At 47.2% G+C, this 20,790-nt stretch overlaps 1 protein-coding gene across 1 annotated transcript in view; it reads right to left on the bottom strand.

Annotated features, from left to right (window-relative positions):
- Positions 1-101: 101 nt before the first annotated feature.
- Positions 102-20,790, bottom strand: part of LOC132454856 (ankyrin-1-like) — a 75,355-nt gene continuing 54,666 nt past the window's right edge. Inside the window, 12 exon segments of the mRNA XM_060048406.1 lie at positions 102-5,165; positions 6,359-6,427; positions 7,001-7,172; positions 8,010-8,685; positions 15,349-15,395; positions 15,397-15,502; positions 16,489-16,561; positions 16,563-16,621; positions 16,883-16,958; positions 19,022-19,102; positions 19,461-19,559; positions 19,561-19,581. Of these exon segments, the coding sequence (XP_059904389.1) occupies positions 5,091-5,165; positions 6,359-6,427; positions 7,001-7,172; positions 8,010-8,685; positions 15,349-15,395; positions 15,397-15,502; positions 16,489-16,561; positions 16,563-16,621; positions 16,883-16,958; positions 19,022-19,102; positions 19,461-19,559; positions 19,561-19,581 (1,554 nt within the window). The 3' untranslated portion in view covers positions 102-5,090.

Below are 20,790 nucleotides of genomic sequence, written 5' to 3'. Positions count from 1 at the left end.
TATGGCTTAAATCTGAAATACAAATAGGTATCCCACAGTTGCACTGCGAATACCGTATAAAGTAAATAAAATAGTAACCAACAACACATCCAAAAACGTCACATATGTCACATATTTGTTTATTAACTCTTGTAAATGGTTTGAGCTGGTGTACAGGGTAAGATGATCTATACATATCTTCGTCTCTTCATCAGAGGGAATCTAGCTGAAGAGGGCTTGTATACATATTCACGTTTGTTTTTCCTCTCTCCAGGACGATACAAAAAGAAAAGAAAACAGGTATAATACTTACACAGCCTCGACATTCGCGGTGATGTGCGGGCGTTTACCTAGTCTACATAATGCCTAAAGAACATCTATAACAACTCTATGAGGGTGCATAGCATTCTAATTAAATATATTTTGTCATATATTTGTACATAGATTTCATAAAAATGTATTTTCTTGTGCATGTGTGCGCAGTTGCATTCCTTAGGATAGAGTAATATGATATTGCGTTTACATTGTCATGTATCCATTCTAGAGGAGTATAGATGAGCTCTATTCTTTGCAACAGTTAAAATTGTACAATAAACTCATTTTAAAATACATCATAGGTTGATAGTCCTCCCGTGGTGTAGGCCTAACATGTCAGCTTGGGAACCTTTCTCCCTCCTTCCTCGGCTCTTAAACGTTGACTTTGGTAAGTCACGCATAGAGGTCACACAAACAGACACACACACACACACACACGCACGCACACACACACACACACACACACACATGAGCGGAGTCTTTTTGTTTTTAGCAATTTGATTGAAAATGGCTTTTACGCCTAAAAATCCACATCAAATTAAGACCTCAATAGGAAAACCCTCCTGTCATCACAAGGACATATATAGTTTATAAGCCTAAAAAGGGGTCAGCATAACTATTCAATCAAACTTAAAAGATAAAATCACCCTTTATTCAACTTAAATAGTGCAATGTTTAATAACGGGATTGAAAGCTAACAACGTCAGCCGGGTGTCAGACATCATCCAAAAGGGTGAATTTAGTAAATTATCTCATTATGAGTCATAATAGTTAGAAGGGGGAGTCTTTGCTGTTCTCTGGTGGTTCATATCGAGAACGACGATGACAATAAGAATATCATATGGTCAATGGAAAACAGCTGATATTTCCTTGGTATTATTTTATATCCACAAGCCACATTTATATAAATAATAGTGCAAGTCCACATCAATATATATAAACCAGATTTATCTATTTAACCTCATCAACAACAAGTGAACCAATCAAATCGTCGCCAGGGCAACTAAAGCAACAGGATGAACCGAGGCCCGAGTTCAGAGTTCGGCTGTCATCTGACACCAAAATCTAATAGGAATCTCCAACATTCTGACCACTTACACAAACTCAAGTACACACCCAGACACGCACACACACACGGGGGGGGACCCACGTGCCCCTTCGTACATACATGCCGTCGTGTGTCTGCTATACATTCCCACGTGTCTCCTCCATCTTGACCCTGACGGAACCCAACACCACTACAGTATTTTTCTGAAACAAACACACACAAACACACGTTAAAGACCCTGCACCTCATGAGGAGGCCGACTCTTGAAAAAAAAAAACGAAACAACAACAACAACAACAACAAGAACAACCATAAACATTATTTTATAAACCCAACACTCTTCTAACAAAGAAAATATATGGGGGCAAAAGCTTGGATCCGGACGGGCGCGAGAGTGGGAACATAAACCTGAGTGTTGGAAGAGCGGACGCTGAAGGTGAGACACGCCCACAGCTGGGTTGCACAGGCGGAGTGCGGGCGGACGTTTAGCGGCTCTGTGATCGTGCGTATGTGTCACTATGCATTCATACATCGTGTCACTCATTCATTGTCTCGTTACGTTTTGAACCACAATTACATATTATACGGTACTGGAGGGATACACGTTTGTCTGCAGGTCTAGGGGGGGGGGGGGGGCAATGATTGCTACATGCATGGTGTGAAAACTTAAATGAAAATGTGTGCGTGTGAGGTTGTATATATTCTGAGAAAACGCTGGCCATTTACAGCCACAACTGTCTATATCGAAATTATAGAATTACTACACATTTAACAAGTGAGAAACGCCCGGGTGTCAAATTCGAAGAGAAAGAAAACGCATAGAAATATGATGCATCAAACCGTACTGACGGCTTCAGTGTATGAAGTGGATAGATCCTGGCTTATATTTTGCTACTTTTAGTGCTAAACAACAGACCTGCACATGGTACGACCATGCACAATGCACTGCTACAATGTGGTCTTTCGATCTGCCGTCGACCCCACCATGGCACTTTGCTTTAGTGGGCATCAATCCATTCACATTAGAAGGAAACCAATTCTACCACCAGGTGTGTGGCGGCAAAAACGTAATAATAACGTCCACTTGGGACATCACAGGTGGGAGTGTCCACCTAGATGAGTGAGAGCTAGAACCATAGGGGAAAAGCACCGCTGTCAAATGCCATGATTCAAATGCTTTCCAGTCCAGGTTAAAGAAATGTATACCGTAAGCGACTACAAACTTAACTCTTTTATTGCAGCCATCGCTTTTGTTCTCAGTGTGCGTCTAACGAGAATAGAATAACTTTAGTGTCATTGCACATGTTACAGAGCAAAAGACCATCATAGGGATTCTATGTTCCTCAAGCTAGTCTGCAGAAGACTCCTAAATCTGCAGCCTGCACTCCTGGGATTCTGGTATCCTAGCTACACCACCACCAGGTGGGTGGGGCCAGTAGTACAGCTATAAACAAGTTCCGGAACAAAATGGCTGACCCTATCTGCCACGCTGACTCCACCTGCAGCTCCACCCAGCTGCTCAAAACCCACCTATTCAGAGGTAAACAAACCCTATCTTTGAGTTGTGTGCTCTGCCAGTCTGTCCCTGCCCCCAGTTCTTACCCTGACGTACAATGTCCTTGAGGTCCCTTGAAATGGGCTTTGGAAGGTTTTACACGCATTATAAATCTAATTGAGAACACAAGCGATGGCAGCGGTAAAAAAAAAAGTTACAATGGTGCAGGTTAAAGTCTTTTACATTGGAGACGTTGTTACGTTGTCACACACTTCCGAGCTTGTGCTTTATGCGCACGTTGTTTCTTTAACCCGTTAAACACAAGCAGTGAACCCCCTGCGGTGTGCTCCTGTCTGTGGTCCCCGTCAGGTATTATTGCTGTGGCAGACACAAAAAATCCGGTATTCATATTGGACTGAACATGTCAATGTATATACTCATGTACTGGCATGACGGTGTATGTGTTGCTCGCATGCATGCATGTTTGTTTGTTTGTTACGTGTGTGTTGTTTGTTTATAGTTCACGAGTCTGGGGTCGGTGTGGATCAGACAATCACAGTGCTATCTGCGTCTTTAAGCGAGTTCCACCTCTTTGTACAAACACAACCCATTCTGTGTCTCACTGTTTGATAATAGACACACGGTTCCTTTGAAAACTGTCCCAGCATCCCTGGATCCCCCACAAGGCTTCCCCCCCTCCCCCCGTTCTCTTATTTTTCTCCTTTTGATTCCAAAGGGACAAACCAAAATGAAGCAAACGCAGCATGGGGGTGTGTGTGGGGGGGGGGCGCTACAGCCAATCAAGTGACAGGGGGGGGGGGGCGTTTCCCCGGTCTGGCTTGTTTCGGGGGGGATGTTGGGGGGTGCTGTTTGAATGTCGCACGGAGAGGTCTTGTGATTCCGCTGCATCTTGACCGCGGCTACGGAGAGGAGAAGCATGTCGATCTCATCAGAGCATGTGTTGCGCTACACGGTAGGACGAGAAGGGGGGAGCTTGGGATGAGGTCATCAGGTCAATAGGTCACAACCCGACTCCCCCCCCCCTGCCTTCTTAGGAGGCAAAAAAAAATGAAATCGAAAAGATAAATAGTTCGGAGAGTTGTGTCAAAGAGTCCCCAGGAGTCTGTACAATGGAGTAGGCGGCTCGTTCCTTGAGCTCAGGAGAATGTTCCAGGGTCTGAAGACCGTGTCCCCATCGCTCGAGGAGGAGGAGGGGGTGGATCGAGGGACGAGGACACACTCAGATCCCCCCCCACTCGCAGGTCGAACCCAGCCTCCGACCCAACGTGGACAGGTCCCCGAACACAAACCAAGGACGAAAGGAAACGCTACAGGAAGCGAGCTCGCTCACACAGAGAAGACACCAGCACACACACGCACACACACACACACACACACACACACACACACAGCAGCACTAACCATCAGAGGGCAGCATAGCGGCTTTTTTATCATTCCAGCGCTTAGCATCCCGTGACATCACACCGGGTGTAGACCAATCACGAGGGAGATGGGCCGGGTCAGGGGGAGCGGGGGGGGGGGTAGTGTTTGGGGAGGGCATGGCTTAGTCAGCGCCCAGCTGAAAAGCGAGGTACACATGCTTAAGAGAACGACACACGCGTACATACACACACACACATACTGACACACACGTCCACGGTAGCATAGAGTGCATATATCACATTGAGGGGAGGGTTGGAAGGGCGGCGATGGAGGAAGCGTGGGCAGGCTTGGCGTAGGCTCAGCTGTATATAGAACAATCCATCGACAGGGGAGGGGGAAAGACTTGATTTTTTTTTTTTTTTGGGCTGCAGTGTTTTCAGACTGGACTCGCTGTCACGAACCACACCGCACAAGGGAAGAAAAAAGGTCCATCAGATCCTGGGCCACGTCTTCCACCCCCCCTCCGGTCGTAGGTCATGACAGTTCAAAGGTCAAAGGGCATGCACCAGCAGTCATCATGCGATTACAGTTGACAGGAAGCACTTTTTGTTGCTTTTTTTTTCTCATTCGTTTTTTTTCTGACATATATTGATTTTTTTAGAAAAGTCGTCATGCCCTAGTCTAGTATATATATATCTTTTTTTTTCTTTAAAAATTTTACAAAACTACAAGTTGGATTCCTCTTTTGTTTTTTCTTTTGTGGAGTTCCATGGTCATTTGGAGGATGGGGTTTGTGATTGCAATATTGTAGTTTGCACTTCTTGAGTCTTTGCCCCTTCTACTTTCTCTTTTCAAATTGTTTGATTGCCCTCATTTTCTTCCTTTTTTCCCTCTGTGTTCGGGTTGAGTTTTTGTGGAGGATGGCTTGGCAGTAGATGTCTGTTCCTGGAAGCAAAGGAGAACCCAATTAGCTCAAGAACACAAACAAACCTTGAACGATACAAGCTAAATCCACATTTAAAAAACGTAAATAATAGGGCTGGGCAACGATTAAACGTTTTTATCGCGATTAATGGCATAGTATTGGTGAGTTTACTCGCGATTAATCACACTCTTAAAATTCTATTTTAAATCCACTCCAATCGAAGTTAAATGAGATTATCAAATGGAATGAAACATTATCATTCATATACCAATGTACTGAATAAGCAAAAACCAGACCAAGTGATCTTGGGAGATTTTTATTGACTCACTCAGTGTGGGTTGAATATGTGTAGTTAAATTCAAATAAGTAGCGCAACAGATTTGGGAATTGTAAACAGGCTGTCACTTACTGTAATTGTAATCAGGCACAGGCAGTCACTTACTGCAAGTGGAATTTAATGTAAAGTAAGTGGAACTAAAAACAAAAAATATTTCTGATATGAATGTTGACATTCTGTGGGCAAAACCTTTCACAATCAAAGTAAGAAAAAAGAGTGTGCGTTACTGCGTCAATTTGTATTAATCGCGTTAAAATAAGATTGCGTTAACGCGTAATTAACACGTTAACTTGCCCAGCCCTAGTAAATAATAACCAAACACACACACACTCAAAAAACAAAAGCACCAATCACACCTAAGAGCAACGAATAAACGGCCCCTTCCGAGGCCAGAGATGCATTTTTTTTTTTGTAAGTGAAAATAATAGAACAGAGGTCGCGGTGGGGTCGCAGTCGGGTCTCAGCGGGGTCATGGGGTCGCGAAATGATAGAAACATCTGCCGAGTCTATCCTAGTTCCTCTCTCAGAGCGAGTGTCCAAGCACTGGGCGGCCAGGGTGCTTGTCATGACCGCAGCCCGTACCTTAAGGGGTGGGAGAGTGTGTGTTTTCACTGTTTAACTCTCCGGAGACTGGCGCCCTTCTCACCCCCAGCCCCACCTGGAGCAAGGGGGTAAGGAGGGCAAGGAGGCATGGAGGGAAGGAAGGGACAAGGAGAGTAGACAAGAGCTTTCACCGATTAGCCCCTGCAGCCATGTTATGTTTTCAACCTAGAGCCAAGATGGCCGCTGAGAGTGATGCTGCAATGGAACTTTTCACCACACTTCAACACACAATAGGAATATTACGTTGTTACGCAAGAGGAAGGCCGGTCTTACCTTTCTAGCGTGTACCTTCCCGTGTTCATCAACAAACTGCTCATCGGGGCTGTCCTGTTTCTCGTCCCTCTGTCGATGTAACACAGCACATAACAATATAAGAATAACACAACGCAAGTCCAAGTAGCAGTAACATCATGCAACATTATTATTATTTATGTCATTAACAATTGATCGGGGGGGGCATCTTTAACCAATCCAGCCGCCTCAAACCTCAGCTACAAGGTATATTTCCCATGTGTTGCACCAAACTTCTCAACACATTTCTGCGTCAGCATTTCATCATCAAAAGTATTCACTTTGATGGGTCGTTATTTTAGCCATTCCAAAAGTGTTAGATGGCATGAATGAAACAACGCTGTTTTCATCGTCGTCAGTGATCGTTGGGACTAATAAAACATATATATAAAAAAATGAAATAAAACTTCAGGCGTGGGCGAAGGCAAGAAGCCAGTCCTCAGGGCACGGGGGCGGCTGACAGGCGGTCGGCACGGTAACCTGACCTGGCCCCGCCTCCAATCCTGTTCAAAGGTGCGTAGCCCCGCCTCCTGCGGAGAGAAGCCCAGCCCCCTGTTAAAGGGCAGGGCGCCCTGCAGTAGGGGCCGCCTACACAGCACCCAGGAGTTAGCCCATGTCACACACCACGGTCTGGAGGGCCTCCTGGGCCACGCGCAGGCCCGGCCCGCCCTCGACGCCGCGGAAGCCAAGCGACGCCGACGGTATCCGGACCCTGGAGGCCGCCCACCCGGGCACCCCCACCCCGCCAGAGTCCCGGTCGGGGAGGTAGGGCTGGAAGGCCCCGCCGCCCACCACTCTGCAACACACAGAGAGAGAGAGGGGGAGAGAGAGAGGGGAGAGAGAGAGGGAGAGAGAGAGAGAGAGAGGGAGAGAGAGAGAGAGAGAGAGAGAGAGAGAGAGAGAGAGAGAGAGAGGGAGAGAGAGAGAGAGGGAGAGGGAGAGGGAGAGCGAGGGGAGAGAGAGAGAGAGGGAGAGAGAGAGAGAGAGAGAGAGAGAGAGAGAGAGAGGGAGAGGGAGAGCGAGAGCGAGGGAGAGAGAGAAACAGAGACATAGATAGAGAGAAAGAGAGAAAGAGAGAGAGAAACATAGAGAGACATAGATAGAGATAGACAGAGAAAGAGAGAGAGAGAGAGAGAGAGAGAGGGAGAGAGAGAGAGAGAGAGAGAGAGAGAGAGAGGGGGAGAGAGAGAGAGAGAGAGAGAGAGAGAGAGAGAGGGAGAGGGAGAGAGAGGAGGAGAGAGAGAAACAGAGACATAGATAGAGAGAAAGAGAGAAAGAGAGAGAGAAAAATAGAGAGACATAGATAGAGATAGACAGAGAAGAGAGAGAGAGAGAGAGAGAGAGAGAGAGAGGAGAGAGAGAGAGAGAGAGAGAGAGAGGGGGAGAGAGAGAGAGAGAGAGAGAGAGAGAGAGAGAGAGAGAGAGAGGGAGAGAGAGAGAGAGAGAGGGAGGGAGAGAGAGAGAGAGAGAGAGAGAGGGAGAGAGAGACAAACAACAAACACAAGCAAACAAACAACACAGGAAGAAAAGAAGAAAATGAAGACGGAAAGCGATCAGCACCAGCAACGGGAACGGGGGGAACGCGAGTGACGATTCGAGGGGCCTGTGCTGTGTGTGTGTGTGTGGACCCTACCTGTCACCGTTGTGGTCCGACGCCCCGCTCAGCCCGGAGATCTGACACAGCTGGGCGTACACCTGCTGGCCTGTAACAACAGAGAAGCCTTCCACTGAACCCAGCCCTACACCTCCTCCTCCTCCTCCTCCTCCTCTCGCTCCTCCTCCTCCTCCTCCTCCTTCTCCCGCCGACCTCTGACCTCCCAGCTGGCCGTTGAGGTTGACCTTGGGCACGGCCCCGCTGGCCCTCACCCTGTCCCGCTCCGCCAGCACAGCGGCGGGCCCCAGCGACGCCGCCGCCTCCACCTCCTCCTCCTCCTCCTCCTCCTCCTCCTCCACCTCCTCCTCCTCCTCCTCCTCCTCCTCCAGCTCCATGATGGAGCCGCTGGCGCCGCTCAGCCCGCTGCTGGGCCGGCCCAGGCTGTAGGGGAGGGAGAGCGCGGCGCCCTCCGAGTCGTCGGCCCGGCTGCCGTCCAGGGACGAGTCCTCCACCGTCACCAGCGAGGGGCTGACCCCCGCCGGCCACACCTGCACGTCCGACATCTCCAGCAGCGTGTCCTCCTCGGTGGCGGCGATGGGCGCGCACTCCAGGCCCGACACCTCCCTCCAGTAGGGCTCCGAGCCCAGCGGCGAGGGCAGGCTGTACTGCATGGAGGCCGGGGAGAGCAGCAGCTCCTCTTGCAGCAGCCCGTAGCCTGGAGCAGGGGGGGGCAAGGGGAGAGGAGAGAGGATAGCAGCGTGCAGGCACAGGGGAGGGGGGCTGTTTGTGGGCCCTAGCAGGGGACACCGTGGGGGTTGTTCAACCCTGTCCCACTGGGGCGTGTTTGGGGGATGCGTGGTTGGTTTACAGCGAGAAAGGGAATGCGGTTTTGGGTATGTGTTTGTTTTTTTCCAGATCATTTGTGCACACCTAAGAACTTGAGCCTAAAACTAAATTCTGAACTTTAAATTTTGTGCTTGCCGATCAAAAGTATTTACTCAACTTCCGGTTTAAAAGGAAGGGCCCATCACAATTATATACATTCCGTTTTGGCTGAATAATTGCACAAAGTATGGAATTGGTAAATATTACATTTTTCAATTCATATCTTGAGCAATTGCTAAGGTAATGTGTTCATAATTATAATGCACGGTTGTTGGACCTGCAGCTGAGATAAACATCATTGGGACAGGTTTAGGGATACGGGAGTGGCATTCACTGTTGTCCAGGTGATGGGTGATGGAGAAACCTCATAAAGGTTTCTCTATGAGGAGTTAAGCTGCAGCAGAAGAAGGGTTCCCTTGTAGGAGGATAACATATTATGTGTTGCGTGCTGCAAGTCAGGTTGGCACGATATTTAGAAATCTTCCCATAAAGGTTAAATGAATTCGAATATATTTACGGATACATTTGTACTTCATGACAGATGCTTGCAAAACTGTTATGCAAGAATCTGCATTATCGTTCCAACCCTTGTTGCAAGTTGTGTGTGTGTGTCAGCAGCATCTTGCAGATTCCACAGAGTATACCGCAAGGTACTGTTGCCGGTACGAGTGAACTTGCATCAGAGTCATGCATTCCTGCGTTGCCCGTCTCACATACTGATATGACTGCGCTTGAATTCATCATTCATGAGACAGTGGCACCCCAGCACACCAGCATACACCCACCAGCAAACATGGACCAGCACAAACAGATAAACCCACGCACGCACACATACAAACACACCCACCAGCACACACATGGACCAGCACACGCACAGACCAGCACGCACACACACACACACACACACACACACTATCAGCAATGTTTCAGCATATGTTCCTTTTTAACAAACCATACAATCCTATATTTACTTAACTTTACTTGAATAATTGAGCGTCACATTGCACAAAGTGCGATGCGGTTCATAAATGAATAAGTTAGTTTAGTACCAGTCTTTGTTCAATTAAGTTGAATATTTGAATCCATGAAGACACAACATCCTTTTTCTTAAAGAGCCAGTGAGACCATGTGATTTAAAGCAATCTGTTTTGGGCTGAGAGTTTTAGGGAAGAAGGTGGCTTGTTATCCCCATGGTTATGACCCACGGCAACTTTAAGATACTTTTTAAGTATTGTTATGAGCATTATAATAAGCAGCGTTGTTTATGAAATCCGCCACACTGTAGACTCGTTATACTACAGGGGTCAAGGAAGAACAGGCCTCACGCGAATGTGGACATTAAATACATCGCTACTCAGACGGAGCTTCGCCATCCACACACACCGTAGCGTTATACTATAATTGTCTGTAAAGCCCAACTTTCAGTCAACCGCTGTCCAGACCGAGCTCCCCACGTTCACATGAACTGGTGATGATGTCAGACTAGAAGGTAGTCTGATCTCACGAAAAGACCGCCACCTCTTCCGCGGCAGAGTGGAACGTTCACATCGTGTTTCAGGGAGAATGGTGAAAATATAGGATTTCACACCTTTTTACTCTAAATTAGGGACTTATTTCATTAACAGTGAAGAAGTGGCATAGATTACCATGTTGACGATTATATAAGACAAATTATCACATTTAAAACAAGTAAGTGGTTTTGGTTCACTGGCTCTTTAATAACCATTTTAAGGTCAAGATTAAATTAAAATAGAATGAGATTTCACCCACTTGCTCAGCTCTACATTCATATTAACCACCATTAAGCCTGTAGCAAAAGCATTGAGTCGGTTTAATTCATATTTTATGTCAAATCTATTAACGTCACTCTGTATGGTAGATATACGGTAGTTTTGCTAGTTTCCGAGAAAGTGTGTGCAGTTGCCCTCTCAACCTTCAACCATTATAAGCATAACACACATACGTTTATCCTCACTTTAAAAAAACAGCTGTGACTGAACACATACAGATTTTATTGTACGTTCTGTTTTGCATCAAATGCAAACATTTTCATGTTATGCTCGGAAATTCCTCATAAACACAAAGTACGATATTCGAAAGCCATTCTCATTGTCTTCAACGCACTTAATGAAATATCTTTGCAATGCTTTAGATAAGTACTGAGAGTGGATCAATGAGCTTTAATAAGTGGGATTAGCCAAGATGAGTTAACGGGGAAATCCTCCCAAAAGATGAATACATTTATAATTAATGTAAGACAAGTATTCATATGTTTAAATTTAAATTTGCAATTGAATAATTGACATATTATTTCTCATATCTGACACCTCAGATTGATTATATTACTCTAAATAATTTACTCAAGTACTACTATCAACTACAATTGGTTTCCAGTAATAAGGCAGCAAATGTAATAATAAAAGAGCGATTATAATATCTTCTCCTTTTATCTTGGTTCATTGGGTTAAAAATCCAGTTGAAAGCGTCTATGTTTAGGGCTGCATAGGTCTCCTGTGTACTGCTAGCTGTTTAGTATTCTCCTTTAGTGAAGTGGGTGCAAATTATGGAAGGCTGAGAGTAGTTTACAAATTGGGCAAAGATTGCATTTTGTATGTCAATGGCCACTCAGTGTGAAGGTCGGGTCTAATATTTTGTGATATTATGTTGTGATAGATAGTCTTATTGAAAACTAAGTTGAGTTTTCATTATAATGTTTATGTTTATTTAACGCACTGGCATACAGAAGGTAGTGTTTTTTTTATTTTTTTATTTACCTTTATTAACCAGGAAAGGTTCCATTGAGTTAAAATAACTGTTCCTCCGTTGATAGTATTAAGAATGAAAACAACAGAACACTTTAAAACCTTGACTTTACTCCACTGTAGATTTCTATCTGCTTTATGTTACCAACATGCAGTATTTTAGGCGTGACACAGGGCCAATTTAACAGCGCCTAATTAAAGTTAATAATTATAATAATAATTGTGCAATAAAACTCTAGAGAATATGTTGATATCATGCATTCATGTGTCAGTTAATGGTTGAAATACTACTAAAATGGAGCTGGTATGGTTGAATAGGCAGTGGTAATATCAGTCAATGGGAACGAAGTGAGCATGTCTGTGGGTCTCTGGGGGCAGACGATGGAGGACAGGGTTGAGGGGGAGGTTGGTAAAGCATGGGATGAAGTTAGAATAGAGATTGGAGCAGAGTTAGGATGGAGCAGATGGGTCCTGGTTAGCCTTTCCCTTCTCTCCTGCCATTTTGAATGTAAGTCTGCACACAAACACAACACACATACAATGACACACACATAGACACACACCAAAACACAAAAAGACTGGTGTCCACACAAAGAGGCACATAATGTGAAAGACTGACGATAAACTTCACAGAAAGTCATGGCACGAACAAAACATCACACCACAACAAAGTCAACGCACACACACACACACACACACACACACACACACACAACACACACACACACACACACACACACACACACACACACACACACACACACACACACACACAAACATACACCAAACAAACACCCACTGCACAAAAACACACTGCACATACACACACTGCACAAACACAGATGCTACACACAGGCTGGAACACAGATGCACACACCCTTGGGTTTATGGCGAGCTCTCTGTATTAAACACACCCACATGACTATGAGGACTGTAACGGGAATCCTGGGGTCGGACGGTGGTCAGACGGTACACCAAGTCATACGTGGGGAGAGATCCGTTCTGACATGGGCAAAACATCATGACTCAGACCACGGGAATGAGTGCTGACCTTTAATGACTTCTATATTAGTTGGATTTATTCCTATTGAGTCGATGTTTGAATTAAGTGCCCCATGACATGCCCTACTGGAAAGACTAAAGAGATGTTATGCAATTCATTCATAGCGACACATAGTGTCACATTAAACATGACGAGAAGTAACAGAGTGACGTGTTTACTGAAACACACGCGCTCAAGTGATCCTCTGCCATTTGTGGATTCAGTGTGACACGATGTCGATGGTACAGATAGTGTTGGGTGTCTGTTAATGGTATTCAATACAGTAATATGAATGTAGTGGTAAGATCGACTTGATCCTGGTTACCGTGGTAACGTATGTTAAAAGATGGGTCCGAAAGGACGCTTTGCCCATGGGGGGGGGGACCGATCTCCCGTCACGGACACATAGGAGCATGTGTTGCGTTACGCTGAGGGTCCAAACACAAACCCTCTCACAGGAAGGAACACCACAAGGAAATGGTAGAATAATCAACATAGTGTTTGAGTAGTAGATTGAGGAACCATTCACAGTGTGTGAAAACACAGGTTGAAAGCATGCCATGCACACAAGGAACGGCAAAGTTATAAATTATGGTAAATTCTACCACAGCAATGCATGCAACATGCACATGCACACATAGGTAGTACACACACAGAGCTGGCTGAAGAGGAGGTGGAGGAGGAGGAGGAGGAGGAGGAGGAGGAAGAGGCCCCCAGCTCGAATGAGCAAGGGAGGAGCGCGAAGACATAAGATGAGAGGAGGGAGGAGGAGGCCCCAGAGGTCAACATGAGATCTTATGAGGTCAGAGGTCGGACGGGAAGAGCTGTTAGGAGGAAGAGGAGGACGCAGAGGACGCAGAGCGCGGCTATAGGCAGCAGATATGACATGTTAAGAGATTCAGAGTGAAATACATACACAGGGAGAGAGAGAGAGAGAGAGATGAGAGAGAGAGAGAGAGAGAGAGAGAGAGAGAGAGGAGAGAGAGAGAGAGAGAGAGAGAGAGAGAGAGAAAAGAGACTCCTGAGCATAAGGCAGAATTTCAAGTCATTAAGAACGTTGTAATGTGTTTTCAAACACTTCAAAGCCATCCTCTAAACAAGACTTATATGCTGAAATTACCACCTTGTACTCAAGGAATAAGAGAGAGCAATAAAGTTAGAGAGCGCAGAGAGAGATTAAGAGATAGAGAGAGGTTTAGAATGAAGAGGCTAAAGAAAAACAGTATGAAGGGCCAAAGCTATCTGCTAGTTAGTGTGTTTTTCAGACATGTATCCATCCTTCTCACACATACACACACACACACACACACACACACACACACACACACACACACACACACACACACACACGCACGCACACACACACGCGCGTGTCTCGTTTCGAAATGTAGAAGCAACCAAAGGCATCTATACACTATAAGTCACAATTTCAAATAGCGACATTATGAAAGGACAATCTGGGCGACCGTGTGATATGTGCACCTTACTCGTCATTTACGGACACACACTCAAAGCTGCTGCTGCTGCTTGCATGGGGGCTAGCTCTGCAGCTGCTATGATGCGGGTATGATCCGATACGCTGCCAGAGGCTGAAGCATGGGTAGCGCGACTAGAGCGATGACTTTACGCCCCGCCGGGGGCAACGCACGCAGGCAGTGCTGTGTGGACATGCTCTTACCACAACCACGGTCAGGGGTATGCTGTGAGACGCACACACACACACACAGACACACGCACACACGCGTGCACACGCACCATTCCTCGAGCGCTAACGATCAGGTGAGCGTCAACATTCGTTCTCATCCTTCAACTTCATCATCATCAGCGTCATCGACATCCGCCATAGCAACCATGCTTGAGTGCCTCTTGGACTTACCCCTCCTGAGAAACGGGGGTCTAATGGCCCGCGGCCTGTGTACTAGGGGAGCTGGCCTTGTGTCCGTGGCCTCTGTGGAGGCGACAGAGACACACATACACACACCAGCAGCAGGGGGGTGAGCGCCTGCTGGCAGTGGGCTCACGGACCGCCGCTGTCCCCGTGTTCAGCCGGCTTCATGTGACGTGGTCTGTGACGTCGTTGGTGTTTTGAGGGTTGTGGGCGAGGCTGTGTTGTTTGTGTGTGAGGCTTGGTTTTGTGTGTGTGTTTGTTTGGGTCTGTTTCTCTTCATGTGTGTGGCTTTGTGTGTGCGTGCCTGTGTGTCTCTATGTGTGTGAGGCTTGGTGTGTGTGTGTGTGTGTGTGTGAGGCTTGGTGTGTGTGTGTGTGTGTGAGGCTTGGTGTGTGTGTGTGTGTGTGTGTGTGTGTGTGTGTGTGTGTGTGTGTGTGTGTGTGTGTGTGTGTGTGTGTGTGTGTGTGTGTGTGTGTCTGCATCTTTCAGGCTTGGTGTGTGCATGCCGATGTGTCTCTGTGTGTCTGTGTGCATGTGTCTGAGGCCGTGTGTGTGTGTGTGTGTGTGTGTGTGGTGTGTGTGTGTGTGAGTGTATGTATAAGTATGTGTGTGTCTCTGTATGTGTGTGTGTGTGTGTGTGTGTGTGTGTGTGTGTGTGTGTGTGTGTGTGTGTGTGTGTGTGTGTGTGTGTGTCTGTGTGTGTGTATGTGTGCGTGTGTGAGGCCTGGTGCGTGCGTGTGTGAGGCCTGGTGTGTGGGTGTGTGAGGCTTGGTGTGTATGCGTGGTGTGCGTGTACCTTACCATTAACACTGGGTGAGAGCAGGGAGGAGTCGTGTTCCACCAGCCGACCGCCCGTGCTCCGGGGCCCTGGGGGCCAGCGTTTGGGCCTGGCTCTCCAGGGAGCTGACGATATCCCCCCTCTCGATGATCCTCAGAGCTCCGTACAGACTCTCCACTGGACCACCAGAGGGAGAGGGAGACAGAGAGGGAGAAGATGCCTACGAGGAGAACTGCGTCCGCAACAACAGAGTGACTATTAAAAGGTGACATATTATACCACCAGGTGTGTGTGTGAGAGTGTGAGGTGGGCGTGTTAGCCTAGATTTATGAAGGTTAGATGAGCAACGTTTGCTACGGTCCACATGCCCAATGGCTGGTAGACTGATCTATCCAGCACACATCTAGGTGGACACGCCCACTTGTGATGTCAGAAGAGGCTGATTTCCAAAACTGCTTGTAACTAATCACACACACACCTGGTGGTATAATATGTCACCTTTAAGCTGCTGAAGGTACAATTTAACAGCTGTTATTTGAGTGACATGCGTTAGTGTCTAGTGAGTGGGATGCGCTGTGAGAGTATCTGGTCACCTGTCGACCGGTATCAATTTTAGACTACGCCTCATTTCTGACAAAACAGAGAATCTCTATCCTGATTGGTTGCGGGAATCCATTTTGCCTGACCAATCTCAGGCGTGTGTATGCAACACATGTCAGTGGCAGAGTAACGCAAAGGGGTGTTTCTTTTCAAAATCTGGCTCTCTTCTGTCTCTCTCTTTTTGCAACGCACAACTCGTACCTACTCCCACTTTAACATTCGGCAGGCAGCCACATTACTCTAGAGAGATTATGTTCCTACCAACCGCCTCTTTAACTTTGGTCAGGTAGCAACATCACTCGCACAGACAATTGTGTAATGTAAAAGCCCAGAGCACACAGCCAGATCAGGAACAAAGCTAAATAGCGCTTTTACATTTCACGGAACAGACTTTCAGTCCATTATGAAGGAACAAAACAACACGGCCCCGGCAGCATTCGTGTTCCACGCACTTTGCCACGACTCGATTTCTTCCCCTTGGGTAAGGCTACAAACGTGAACCGGAATGTGTGCTCTGTGTGCTTGGGGCTTCCCTCCGGAGCCACCTGTGATGCTGGACTCACTCTTGGCTCTCTTGCCCTCCCGGTTGACCCACAGGCTGAGCAGGGCCGAGCTCTGGTCCTGCAGAGAGTTGGGGATGGTCCACGCGGATCCGGTTGATCTCGTCCACGCTGAACAGCAGCTCCCGGGCCAGCTCTGATGAACCAGGGGCGGGCAGTACCAGACAGACAGACAGACAGACAGGGCCAGATACAGAGAGAGACAGACCACACCAGTCGCAGACAGTCAGACACACAGTCAGACAGTAGCAGACAGACACACAGTCAGACGGTACCAGTTGGTACCAGACAAACAGACAGAGAACGGAAAATGTTGGGGTCAGATCCAGATGACAGACTTTCAGAACACTAATATGATGTTATTTTTACACAAAGTAAAGACATGGCTTGAACGTACCTGCCCAACTCAAGCCCAGCTGCTCAGATATAAGGTTGATCTTGAGCTCCGTCCTCTCTATGACGGTTGACTGAGGCTAAACACAACCAGACATCAACAGGTGAGACACTCATTCACTGTTGGACATTCAAAAGCCTGCATGGGACTCTAACACTGCATGGGGGGTAACACTGTACAATAAGGGGACATTAATTATCCATTCATTAACATAAGTTAATGCATTTTTAAGCATTATTATATAGCATTAGTACAGGGTTTAGGAATAGGGGTACTGGTTAGGGGGCAATATTCATGAACACCATTAGTTAAGATGAACACCATTCGTAAATGATTACTGGGCCATTTGTTAACCATCTGTTAGTTAATAAATATTGCATTACCTAATGTGATTTAATGGTTAATTATTATACCCTTATTGTAAAGTGTTTGCAGGACTACTAATTTAATAACAACCGTATTCTGATAACGATCGTATTCTAATATCTTGTCGAACCTAGGGAGGACATAACTTAAAAAGATCATTAATTAATATCCCATGTTTGCCAGTAATCACTTGATACCTCAGTAAAACATTTGATGCCAGCTTCCAAACAAATACACCATCAATACAAACAAAGTGCTTTTGTTTTGTCTTTTTTAGGTTGAACTTACCTTGACAAAAGGACCACTCTTGTGGTCGAGAGGGATGGCATAAAGTACTGAGTCAAGTTTAGATCAATGTGATGCTCTGGGGTAGCAGGCCATAGAGTGACGGTGGGTTAGAATCAGGGGGTACATGGATAGATGGGCAACGCATCATTCAAACGCTCGTTTAATCGGACACTGTGGCATTCAGCGATCATCGTCAAGGGAACTACCGTAAGTGCAATGTGGCAGCGCTGTTACATCAAGACAGAAAAGGCCTTGTTCCGCCCATCCGTCATCCACATTTAAATGGGCCAATCGGACGGCTCCTCTGTCTAGCTCCACTGCGAGGCCCCCGCCATTCCCAGTGCTAATCTACTGTCCGGTGCTGTCATGCCAACGGGTGTCGCAGTGGAGGGAGAAAAAAACCAGCGCCATGCAAGGACCAATCACAGAGGTCGTCATTCCTCGGGTCGTCATGGCTACCAGGACAATCAGGAACAACAAGAGGAGGAGATTGACCGAAAAAAATGAATATCCTCTGTTTGCCGTGGAGCCATTGTTCCTGGGGTCGGGGGGTGGGGGTGGGGGGGTTGTCATTTGGGGGACTGCTGCAAACCTATGGGCGCACATTCCACTCAGGGTCCCCTTTACCCGGAACTAAGGGAGAACCATCAAGCATACAGTGTAGAGCAGAGCAATGCACTGCACCCCAGGCCCCGTCTGAGTGCCATGCGTGGGCGAGAGAGGTAGAGAGTGTGAGACAGAGAGAGGGACAGACACAGAGAGACAGAGAGAGAGAGAGAGAGAGGAGAGAGAGAGAGAGAGAGAGAGAGAGAGAGAGAGAGAGAGAGAGAGAGAGAGAGAGAGAGAGAGAGACAGAGAGAGAGACAGAGAGAGAGAGAGAGAGAGAGAGAGAGTGAGAGAGAGAGAGGTAGAGAGCAGAGAGAGAGACAGACACAGAGAGAGAGAGAGAGAGAGAGAGAGAGAGAGAGAGAGAGAGAGAGAGAGAGAGAGAGAGAGAGAGAGAGAGACAGAGAGAGAGACAGAGAGAGAGAGAGAGAGAGAGAGAGAGTGAGAGAGAGAGAGGTAGAGAGCAGAGAGAGAGACAGACACAGAGAGAGACAGAGAGAGAGAGAGAGAGAGAGAGAGAGAGAGAGAGACAGACACAGAGAGAGAGAGAGAGAGAGAGAGAGAGAGAGAGAGAGAGAGAGAGAGAGGAGAGAGAGAGAGAGAGAGAGAGAGACAGACACAGAGAGAGAGAGAGAGAGAGAGAGAGAGAGAGAGAGAGAGAGAGAGAGAGAGAGAGAGAGAGAGAGAGGGGGAGACAGAGAGACACAGAGAGACACAGAGAGAGAGAAGAGAGAGAGAGACAGAGACAGAGAGAGTTAGGAAGCAGAGGGTTTTTATTTCAGTGCAAACCTTCAGGGGTTCGGCCTCACTCTCCTGGTCCTATGAGGAACATTGAGGGGTGAGTGGGGGGAGACTGGTGTGGTGGTGGAGGGACTCACCCACGGCAGGTTCGTTCAGGGCACTGTAGCGCTCCCTCAGGGCGAGCGGGGTCAGAGTTCGCCTGCGCTCCTCACTCCCGGCGGCCTGAGAATAACACAAGGGATCGGTTTTCATTGATCGCGTGTTACCATCTTCTGCGCGCGATTTGGAGATACTTTTCATCAAAGGGGCACCATCGCACTGGGCTATTCTCTTAAACTAGTGCAGTGGCACTACATACATAGAAGCTCTAGCAAGATAAGGAACTACTGCTTCATACGCATCAAATCCCGGCCTGCAATTACAACACTGTTTCTACAAAATGTTGACCAGAGAAACATTGGAACACTCATTGGACCAATGAATGACTTAAATGTGACAAATACACTCTTATATTAGAAAAATAGCTCAGCGATTCTGAAGACACCTAAACCAGAGAGACAGAGAGTCGGAGAGACAATACCTTGACACAGGGAGGCATGGTGATGTTGAGGTTACACAACACGTGTTGTGTTTCCTCGTACTTGGTAGACTTCCGCAGGAATGACAGAAACCCCTGTGGCATCCTTGTTCATGTCTCTGACCTGGTTCAGTTATTTAGAGGTAGGATTCGAGCAGAGAGACATGGGACAGAATAGAGAGAGGCATGCGATAGAATAGAAAGAGACACGGATAGAAAAGAGAAAGAGAAAGAGAGAGAAGGAGAAGTAGAGGGAGAGGGAGAGAGAGAGAGAGAGATGGGAGAAAGAGAAAGAGAAACAAAGCAGCACGGCGTTAGACCTCCTCGTGATGGCGGTTGGGAGTCGGGGGGGGCGGGGGGGGGGGGAGAGGGGGACGCGCAGGGGGACGGGTGGGGAGTTGGGAAATGGAAGCAGTCCACAGGCAGGCGAGAGAGGGAGAGATTTACCTGCTCATTTTACCTGGACGTCTGTCAGACCAGACAGATACAGTGACCGTGTGAGGGAGAAAGAGAGACAGTGAGACAGACACGTACAGACACCAAGGCCGCAAGATAAGCAGGCAAGGCAAAGGAAAAAAAAAGTGAGAGAGTCCTACGAGGGGCGTGCAAACGGCCGACGCCTCTAGGCGGGGCATTTGTCAGGGGGGGGGGGGGGGATACGGCTACACTGACCTTGTGTGACCACACAAGGTCACACGCTCTGAGACAAGGCGACAAACAGGGGGACACACAGTCAGACAGACTGGCACGCAGACAGACAGATAAAGAGAGACCCACAGACAGATACAGACAGACAGTCTGACGGACAGACAGAGAGACAGAAAAAGAGACGGGACAGACAGACAGACTGACGAAGAAATTGGACAGACAGACAGAGAGACAAGACAGACGGACCGAGAGACAGACAGTTCGGCAGGCAGGCAGACAGACAAAGACAGAGAGACAGTCGGACACACTGAGGGACAGATATACAGACAGACGGACGGTTAGCCAGGCAGATGGACAGAGAACACATGGATGGACAGACAAACTTCGAAATAAAAAGAAAATAGGAATTCAGAGACATGAGAGATGAATGAACACTACTACCACTTCCACTAAAATAGATAAGTCTGAGACTTGGCAGAGAATGATAACAGTTGTGTGACACAGGTGAGGATGGAGTGGAGTTCGACCGCCAAAATATATCCATGCAATGAATGTATTTTACTACAAACGACACACAAATTCCGAGAGGACTGAGATGAGAACCCAATTTAAAGAACACTTTTTATCCTTTGTTCTAAACTTAAAACTGGGGCGATGCACCCAAACTAAGAAAGAGAAGAAAATA

The sequence above is a fragment of the Gadus macrocephalus genome, chromosome 4, assembly GCF_031168955.1.
Source record: "Gadus macrocephalus chromosome 4, ASM3116895v1".
NCBI classification, from domain to species: domain Eukaryota; kingdom Metazoa; phylum Chordata; class Actinopteri; order Gadiformes; family Gadidae; genus Gadus; species Gadus macrocephalus.
This window is presented reverse-complemented; position numbering and strand designations above follow the sequence as displayed.